Source organism: Anguilla rostrata, chromosome 11 (genome assembly GCF_018555375.3).
Source record: "Anguilla rostrata isolate EN2019 chromosome 11, ASM1855537v3, whole genome shotgun sequence".
Lineage (NCBI taxonomy): Eukaryota > Metazoa > Chordata > Actinopteri > Anguilliformes > Anguillidae > Anguilla > Anguilla rostrata.
Window position 1 is genome coordinate 36,508,847 of NC_057943.1, and position 10,086 is coordinate 36,518,932.

Consider the following 10,086-nt stretch of genomic DNA (forward strand, 5'->3'; position numbering starts at 1 on the left):
AGGCACGTATATTTTTATTGCTCAGCTCTCCAATGTATAACAGCAATTTTTTAATATCGTTATAAATGTATGCAGAGAATGGAAAATGATGCAATGATGTTTTCCGTAGAATGTAAATAAATTTATAGAAATCAACAAAATGGCAGATATCTTTGTAAGGTAATTGTGCAGATTCCTACCAGAGCAGGTGACCCCAGCATCTTCATGGTGTCTGCAGTTGTGGATCCCCAACCCACTGTGGCTACACAGGTCCAGAGACACTTCAGTACCAGAACATCCCAGGTCATCCAGCGTGATTTGGCCGCTACCTTCTCCAAAATGGGCTGTTCCAGGAGCATCTACTGCCTCCCCACAATCTAGCTGTCTGCAGACCACGTGGGCATCACTTAGATCCCACCCGTCATCACACACTGTCCCCCACTGTCCTGCGTAGTACACCTCCACCCTTCCAGAGCAGCGGTCAGGCCCATCAACCAAGCGCAGTGAGAAGGAGCTGTCTGCAGTGGACACACATTAGAGAGCAAACACCATGAAAAGAGACCATACAACAGCTTTCATACTACTGCACATAGCAAAACATTCACTGCACCTACAATTACCACAACCCAAATTTAAAAAATTTAAAATTCCTTTAAACATTTTTTATCAGTTCAGACCAAAGATGTATGAAACAGGATGAATATTAAGCACATTTTATACTGCATTTCAATCACTGAAATTAACTGCTATTAATCATTAAATGCTGTTACAGCCCTCTGCACTCAGTGGGGGGAGGAGGGTGGCACTGGCCTGCAGGGGTGTCATATTACTAATTACAGATTCCTGCACACCTGTTGGAGGCCCTGGTAAAGACTTCCTCAGGAGAAGTTCCTGGGCTCCCTCTCCTCTCTACTTTCTCTGTTTGTTTTGCGCTCACCCGTTGGGCTGCAGCTTGTTTGTATGCGCCCTAGTTCCCGTTATAAAACCCTTTTTCTTTTCCTCAAACATGGCACCGGCTTCACATGTTTAAGGTGGCTAATATGCAGCCGTAACACATGCCCTATATTCATGCACTTCCTTTTTAAAATATATTGGCTCAAAAAACTGATTTACCTAACTTTTTCCTATGTGTGAACGAATGGAGCATGCATCTTCAATTTCAGCTGAGAACATATTCAGTTGAATTCCACATGGATGCAATCAGGAAAAATAAATTCATGCATTGATTTAACCGGCAACTATGATGCCCCTAAGGGGACATGGGTGAGAACATCTTGCAAAATTTTTGCATTCTTTCAAGGAATAAACAGCTGTAAGCTTTCAGAATGGCACTTAATAACTTGATATAACTTAATAACTTAATAAATTTGCCCGTAATGGCTAGATTTGCACTGATTGGTCATGACAACATTCGTTCCCTCAAACTGCTAGCCATCCCTCCTGCACTTCGAGTGGATGAACCGTCTTCATGGCTGTCTCCTGGAGCACTGACAGAAGCTAGAAAGCTAGTTTTAACTAGCCACTCGCAAATGAAAGCATCATTTTTGGATCCAGCACTGAAACATATTATTAAATTTTCATTAATTATTCAGCTTGCGATTCTGACATAGCCACTTCGTATGCTAATAGGGTAGCCAGATGTATGGTTTTTGACTGGAATGGCAAGTTTTTTCAAATTATTTGTACAGGTCCGGTTCGCGCTACTGACCGGACAATGGATGGTCCGGTTCTGGATGGAAGAAGTTCACAGGTAGTTTGTAATGAATTAGTGGGTCAATGGCTGTGTCTCAGATTGAATACTTGTGTACTAGTTAATGTTTATACCAGGTATAGAAGTAAATGGCCATGTCATCAAGAGCGTCCCAAACTACATAAACTATTCACTGAATAGTGACGTAAACAAGAGGAATGCTTGTGTAATTATACCACGTCATTGTACTATAAATATCTATGACTAAATATGGAATAAATATACAATCTTACCATTGGTTTTACATGTAAATATGTCCCTTTCAAGATTCAGTACACATTTGTTGTCTTGCACAAGCCATTTGAGAAATAAACAAACAAATAGAAAGTTGGGGTAGGTATTTACCACAGCCATGCGCAAAACCCCACTTGCCTTTTATGCCATTGTAACTCTTTTCAGTTTTCAATGGTTTGATTGAATGCTGTTTTATCCAGTAGAGGACAGTATAAGCTTTTCAACAGTGTATGGCAAGTCTCATTGGTAATTTATAAAGATGACTGAGATCCCCACGTAACAGCATGAATAGTTGCTTCAGCATTGCATTTGTGCAGTCAACTGTAAGTTTAGGCAGTACTATACAAACACCTGTTGAGGCAAAATTCTTTTATCGTTTGTTGAATATTCTCCAAGTGTCAGTGCAGAGAACAAAGAGTACATGTATCCACAATTTTAAAATAATGTTGATAAAATGTGCACAATTTTGCGATATAAATAAAAATTATTTTATTACTCGCCTTCAGCAGAGGAGAATTGGCTATATCTGATGGTATTGAGCATTATGTGAATAGATTGTGGTTATATTAATTTAATAATGTCAATGTTAAGACTCCGCTGATGCATTTTTATTATTTTTTTAACTTTTACTTTTTATTTAATAAAACAGTATTGGTGGAGTGGCTACATCTGTGCAGGCATACGCACCACGTGCCACTGTTTAAACCAAATGCTGCAACAAGCCTTTTCTTATTTTGCAGCACTAAATAAACTAAAGTGGCTTCCTTCCATCTGTTCAAGTCAAAGAACCGCCTGGAGTGAAGTTCATGCTACTTTACCGTACCATTGTTGTTTTCTGTGTTAGATGCAGCTGCAATCGTCACTTCCGTGTTTTCAGATTACAACTGGAGAATTTATGGACGCTACACTAGTTAGCAATAGCAACAGGTAGCCCAATTTATATCTCTCTCTCTCGCTAGCTGATGAGATAGATCACTAAAATATGCAGCTGCTCCATGTTTGCTGTCGTGACAATGACCCAGAACTACTGTGGTGTAATTTGTACATGTTTATTTTTGGGGAGAATGCAAATGTTTTGCGAGACCACGCAAGAGAGGATGCAAATGTGTTGTGAGATCTCTTAAAAGTTTTGTGAGAGAACACAAAGATTTTGCGAGATCTTGCGAAGGTATTTCTGTTTTCCTACTCATGTTCCTTTGGGGGCTCCATAGGCAAGAGCTCACTTTACTTAGTTAAATGTAGAGTTTAAACATGCACTGCACAAACTCGGATCTCCCAAGATTAAGAACCAGAGAGGTATACTTTCTTGTATGCTCTTGTATGCCTAATAGTAGGGAGCCTACTTTAAAGCTTTTAATTTAAGATATGATTATGTCCAACAGAAGAGCGCTTCAGCTACATTGGTCACCATTATTCATTCGAGCCCGAATTCATGGATTAAGAGTTTCAGAAGTGGCTGAGAGGTCTAAGGGCACTCAATGAAAGTGATATGAAAATGTTTCCCCCCCCCATTGAAATTGCACAGATAGGAACCTTTTTCTGTCCTGAAGATTGTCTGGGCTCATGAAATCCCTTCAATTTGTTGTCTTAGTTTACAACTGGGAGAATCTCTTTCAGTCAGTATGCATTTGGTCATAAGATAAAATGTCACAACCTATTTAAAACCAGGTGAAACCGGTATAGCTGTTTCTGATAACATATAAGTTTTGGGTAGATTGGTTCCCTTTCCATCGGAAAGTAGAATTACACTTACATAAACGAAAACAACGCTGCAGGAAAGGAAAATTAATGAACTAAAAATGCAGGAAATGGTAAATAATGCAATAATATTTTCAGCTGAATGTGAATACATTCATGGAAATGAATAAACATTAAAATGACAGCCCTGCTTGTAACATATGTGTGCGGAGATCCCTACCAGAGCAGGTGACCCCGGCATCTTCATGGTGTCCGCAGTTGTGGATCCCAAACCCACTGTGGCTACACTGGTCCAGAGACCCTTCAGAACCAGCGCACCTGAGGTCATCCAGAGTGATCGGGCCACTACCTTCTCCAAACCAGGCCCATCCAAAAAAGTTTACTGGCGTCCCACAATCTAGCTGTCTGCAGACCACGCGGGCATCATTTAGATCCCACTCGTCATCACACACTGTCCCCCACTGTCCTGCGTAGTACACCTCCACCCTTCCAGAGCAGCGGTCAGGCCCATCAACCAAGCGCAGTGAGAAGGAGCTGTCTGCAGTGGACACACATTAGAGAGCGAACACCATGAAAAGAGACCATACAACAGCTTTCATACTACTGCACATAGCAAAACATTCACTGCACCTTCAATTACCACAGCCCAAATATATGAGTTTCATCATCCTTTATGAACACCTTAATGTACTATGATATTTTCAAGAAGGGTATCTCTGGCCCCTGGAGCTGCTCCAGGCCAGTGCTCTAGCACCAAATGGTTTAATGAAACCCTAACCCTCCTCTTTAGACACACCCCTTTGGAGCAGCTCCAGGGCAGTGTTCTAGCTTCAAATGGGCGGAGTTTAGTGAAACCCTAACCCTCCTCTTTAGACACACCCCTTTGGAGCTGCTCCAGGCCAGTGCTCTAGCACCAAATGGGCGGAGTTTAGTGAAACCCTAACCCTCCTCTTTAGACACACCCCTTTGGAGCAGCTCCAGGGCAGTGTTCTAGCTTCAATGGCAATTTGGAAACAACCCTTAGACCCCTTGAGGCTCCAGGCCAGTGCTCTAGCACCAAATGGGCAGAGTTTAGTGAAACCCTAACCCTCCTCTTTAGACACATCCCTTTGGAGCTAGGCCCCTCCCATTTGGAGCAGCTACAGGGCAGTGTTCTAGTCGATGCAAGTTTGTGAACCCTAAACCTCCTTAGACACATCCTTGGGCTAGGTCCATTGACACTATAGGCTTTTCTAGCTCCAAATGGGCGGGGTATAGTGAAATGCCTTCTCTACTTGACTAATATTAATGGCACTGGCTCACAAATACAACTGGGCTCAAAATTAAACATCAGTGATAAGAGCAGGTTTCAGAACACCTGCTGCTTTAGGAGAGAACCTATTCTGTTGAATAACAATTAATTCTGGTCTGGATAGTGTTTAATAATTACTTAAATACAAACTTAAATGAAAAATAAGCTATCCCATAATTCCCCATAATGAGCACTGCATTTACTCACTGTTGGAAACTCCAGACAACGTATTCTGGTTCCTGGAAGTGGTGCCTATGAATGAAGACAAAGAAAGATTAAATAGAACGCCCTTAGGAAGCAATAAGACAACACTTTAAATCTCTGTGATGTAATTCAGAACACCTTTTGTCTGAACTGGTTTTCTCTTTCTTGAGTGACCGGTTTTGGCTCCAGCTTTCCCTCCCACCTTTCTGCCTCTACCCACCACTACCCCCCCCCCCCTCACTCCCCTCACCCCTCTCACCAGCACAGACCACACCCGCGTCCTCAAAGTGTGCGCAGTTGTGTTCTCCTGGCCCTCTCCAATGGCACTCCTGTAGCGCCCCCTCCTGGCCGCTGCAGTCCACGTCGTCCAGGGTAATTGGACCGGCACCCTGGCCGAACCAGGCTTCCCCAGGAGCACTCAATGCATCCCCACAGCCCAGCTCCCTGCAGACCACCTGGGCGTCGGCCAGGTCCCACCTGTCGTCACACACCGTGCCCCACTGCCCTGCGTAGTTCACCTCCACCCGCCCAGAGCACTCATTGGGCCCGCCGACCAAACGGAGACTGGGGCCAGCTACAGAAACACAGCACGTGCTGCGTAAACCCACAGGCGCTGTTCACTCCCTCAGCCCAAAGATAGTTAGCATGTGGGCCGGTGACGATGTGTACCGGCTATACTGTGGGTCAGAGATTTAGTGTGTGTGTCAGTGACGATGTGTACCGGTTATACTGTGGGTCAGAGATTTAGTGTGTGTCAGTGACGATGTGTACCGGTTATACTGTGGGTCAGAGATTTAGTGTGTGTGTCAGTGACAATGTTAAAAGACATCGTCATCCAATTACATGACTGTCATCAAAGACAGTTCTCGGTCTCCATTGGTGAGTTTGTATCCATTACATGTGGCGTCCCGCAGGGGTCTATTCCGAGGCCAGTTTTCTTTTCTTTTATATGCTCCCACTTGGCTTTATTAGCTATAAACATATTATATCTTTTCATTTGTATGCTGATAACACACAGCTTTACCTCTCTGTTAAGCCAAATGACGTGGCTTGCTCTTCTTGACTGTTTTTACAACGTCACTTGCTGGATGCCCAATGTTTTCCGCAGAGATGGTGGTTTTAATTATTGGTTCCAAGCTTGAGTCAGAATTTATATCCCATAATCTAAAATCTCTCAGACTGAATGTGAAGAATGCCTCGCAGAACCTAAGGGTTATTTTTGATTCTCACCTAAATTTTGAGCGTCACGTTAAAAAGGTAGTGCCATCGTGCTACCATCGGTTCAGAAGCGTATAGGTAAGAGTAGGCCATGTTTATCTTTTTTCAACACTGAGAGAGTAATTCACGCTTTTATCTCAAGTTGATTACTGCAACTATCTATATGCCGACCTCAGCAGTCTTTCACTCTCTTGGTTGTTCATAATTCAGCAGCAACAGTTATATTTAAGAGCAGTAAACACATATCACACCGATCTCTGCCACACTGGCTTCCTTTCATTTTTAGAATTGATTAAAACATTTTATTAATTACTTTTAAATCTTTGCATGGCCTGAACCCTGCCTATGTTTCTGAGCTTTTAGGGCTACCAAGCTCTGGGAATCCACACCCTGTTAACATTATAAAGGCAGAGACAGTCGTCAGTTTAAGGCTCTTTTTTTAGATTAGCATTTTGTTTAATTATATTTTCATGTTTGTTCTTTCCAATCTTACTTTATTGTGTATTTCAATATTGTCTTGTCCTTTTCAATGGTGTGTTTTGTTGTTTTATTGTTTGGTGTAATTTTACCTTAATGTGCTATTTTGGTTTATTTTATCCTTTTTTATTGCTTTGGAAAGAATTTTGAGCACCATGTTCTGAAAGGTGCTATATTAATTAAGTTGTTATTATTATTATTATTATTATTATTTATATTTATTATTTAAAAAATGTATTAATGTAGGTCAATAATAATGTGTGTTAGTAATAGTGTGTGTCAGTGATAATGTGTGTTAGTAATAGTGTATGTCAGTGATAATGTGTGTTAGTAATAGTGTGTGTCAGTGATAATGTGTGTTAGTAATAGTGTGTGTCAGTGATAATGTGTGCTAGTAATAGTGTGTGTCAGTGATAATTTGTGTTAGTAATAGTGTATGTCAGTGATAATGTGTGTTAGTAATAGTGTGTGTCAGTGATAGTGTGCGTTAGTAATAGTGTGTGTCAGTGATAATGTGTGTTAATAATGGTGTATGTTTGCGATGATGTGTGCCACTGATAATGTGGATCACTAATAGTCAGTGCTAATGTGTCATTGATAAACCGGGTTAGTGATGGTGTGTGTTTTCCAACATAACTCACAGGATGCTGAAGCTGCAGGTTCTGTGAGGACAGGAAATGGAGCACGAGAAAGAGAAAACTGAGTTAGCTCGCGTTTTATGACTGTCGAAACAGCTTCTGTAACAATAAATGATTATCCATTCAGTGAATATTACATAAGCCTCCTTTTGAAACAGGGGCAGCCTGGGCTCACCTCCGCAGACCACGCCCGCGTCCTCCTGGTGCCCGCAGTTGTGGCGTCCCACGGGCAGGGAGGCGCAGTCCGCTAAGGACCGCTCCGTCCCGCAGCACCGCACGTTGTCCAGCAGGATGGGCATCCCCGCGCCCGGCCCAAACCGGGCCCTCCCGGGGGCGCTGAGGGCCGGGCCGCAGCCCAGCTCCCGACACGCCACCCCGGCCTCCCTGAGGTCCCAGCCGTCGTCGCACACCGTCCCCCACGCCCCGCCGCGGTACACCTCCACCCTCCCCGAGCAGTTACCGCCTCCGCCCGCCAGCCGAATGCTCACCGCGCCTGCAGAGAATTATGGCGGGGAATTATGCTTTTTTTCCCCTGCTAGCTTGGGAAAGGGGGGGGGGGGGCTTTAAAATCTAGCCTATTTCTCCATAGCAGTGCAGGTTTGCAGAGAGTTATTGAAGTAGCCCACACACACATTGACATTGGCCACTGAGTTGTGTTATCCCCACCTTACAAAGGCTTCTGTCATTCACAGGATCAATGGACGACTCTCAATGTCTACTTTGAGTGCGTCTCTTTAAAGTTACTGTAAAAAAGGTTTTTACTTTCGAATGTCCTCACATGCAATGCTGTTTGCAGATAGTGATACTGGTGGGGCTGATATGTAAGGAACTGGAGAAATACAGAAAATACAGCCAGAAAAGTAATTGGAATTTCATAGAAATAGATTTCAAAATATGGCCACCATACTACCTGAGAGAAACATCCAAACACTCTATGAAATGAATGAAGTGGTGACAGATCTTACCAGTGTTGGAAGGAACAAGGGATGTTGTCCGCTGAGCACAGATTCCTGGAAATGGAGGACAGAGGGGGAGGGGGAAGGTTGGGGAGAAGGAGAGAACAATTTTTTACAAATGAAAACACAGAAACCCTTAACTTTAAAGAGTATAGCATAGGAACACCAGTTCCCTCAGATAATAAATGCTTTCAGAGTGAACACAGAAAACACAATAATGAAATAATTATTTAGAAGAAGATTACTACCACTGCTACTACTACTAGTACTACTACTTCTGCTACTACTACTACTACCACTACTGCTGCTACTACTACTACTACTGCTGCTGCTACTACTACTACTGTTACTACTACTGCTGCTGCTGATACTGCTACTACTAATAAGACGAAGAATGATGATAATAATAATAATAATAATAATAATAAAACAATAAACAGTGAGGGCAACCAACTCTCAAACCACAAACGAGTCGTCCTCGGTGGTTGAGATTCTCAGTGCCCCGCCATGGCATCGTGTGAGCTGTGATCCCTTCTCTAACTGTCGCTTTCTCTCTATCCGAATAAAGGACAGAACCAAAGGAGGACAGAGGTTTATGTAATGTCATACAGAGTACTGACCTGCGAGCAGAAACCAAAAATATCTACACCTCTTCAGGAGCCGAGAGTTCATTTTGCTGGGCGAATGAGTCTGAGACTCGGTGTGTGAAAACTTTACACCCGAGCGTCTTTTATTCAATTTACTTAAAAAAACAAAACAATAGAATAAGACAGACAATGAGTAATACACGATATTCAGTATCAGACACAGGAGCCCTGTTGGTATTTACAGACAATGGAAAGAAAGTCACTTTTTGTTTGAAATGAAAAGAGATTATGAAACCGGTTGTACTCGCAGAAACTGGAGATGTAGGCATGTTCTCACAAGTCATTCTGGTACACCTGTGCGTCCAGGATGCTTGATCCTGCACATTAATATGAATGGGAATATGGTTATTCTTCAATTGCAAAAGCTGGAGAAGTATAGAGCTCTCTGTGTTATCTGAGAATGAATTCTCCTGGGATTCACAAGCACACAAATACACGCACACATACACACACTTTTGTCTCCTGAAAGCAGGGTCGTAGTGCTTCCCATGCCACCATGATAAAACACACACACATACACTCAAACATCAGCACACACCCAAACACACACACACACTCCAACATCGGGGCGACATAGCTCAGGAGGTAAGACCAGTTGTCTGGCAGTCGGAGGGTTGCCAGTTCGATCCCCGCCCTGGGCGTGTCGAAGTGTCCCTGAGCAAGACACCTAACCCCTAACTGCTCTGGTGAATAAGAGGCATCAATTGTAAAGCGCTTTGGATAAAAGCGTGATATAAATACAGTCCATTTACTATATAAATGCAGTCCAAACATCAGCACACACGTACACGTACACTCAAACATCAGCCCACACACACACACAGATACTCAAACATCAGCCCACACACACACATACTCAAACATCAGCACATACACACACACACAAATACACTCAAACATCAGCACACACACGTACACTCAAACATCAGCACACACACACACACACAAATACACTCAAACATCAGCACACACACACACATACACTCAAACATCA

At 42.9% G+C, this 10,086-nt stretch overlaps 1 protein-coding gene and 1 long non-coding RNA gene across 8 annotated transcripts in view; one reads left to right on the top strand and one right to left on the bottom strand.

Annotated features, from left to right (window-relative positions):
* The window catches only part of LOC135234786 (deleted in malignant brain tumors 1 protein-like), a 29,760-nt gene extending 20,595 nt beyond the window's left edge, over positions 1-9,165 (bottom strand). For 4 of the 7 annotated variants that reach the window (XM_064299713.1, XM_064299710.1, XM_064299714.1 and 1 more), the window contains exons 1-8: positions 9,066-9,164; positions 8,455-8,499; positions 7,665-7,982; positions 7,493-7,513; positions 5,416-5,730; positions 5,160-5,204; positions 3,882-4,199; positions 180-497 (exon numbers count right to left, since the gene is read on the bottom strand). In XM_064299713.1, the coding sequence (XP_064155783.1) occupies positions 180-497; positions 3,882-4,199; positions 5,160-5,204; positions 5,416-5,730; positions 7,493-7,513; positions 7,665-7,982; positions 8,455-8,499; positions 9,066-9,117 (1,432 nt within the window). In that variant the 5' untranslated portion in view covers positions 9,118-9,164. Of the gene's footprint in view, positions 1-179; positions 498-3,881; positions 4,200-5,159; positions 5,205-5,415; positions 5,731-7,492; positions 7,514-7,664; positions 7,983-8,454; positions 8,500-9,065 lie in introns of all 7 variants that reach the window. The other 3 variants (XM_064299711.1, XM_064299712.1, XM_064299715.1) reach the window with 2 other exon arrangements.
* Positions 811-3,536, top strand: LOC135234797 (uncharacterized). Its single transcript, XR_010324202.1, has 4 exons — positions 811-1,010; positions 1,143-1,242; positions 1,668-1,729; positions 2,704-3,536. It is a non-coding gene; the product is annotated as an uncharacterized LOC135234797 (long non-coding RNA).
* Positions 9,166-10,086: the final 921 nt, after the last annotated feature.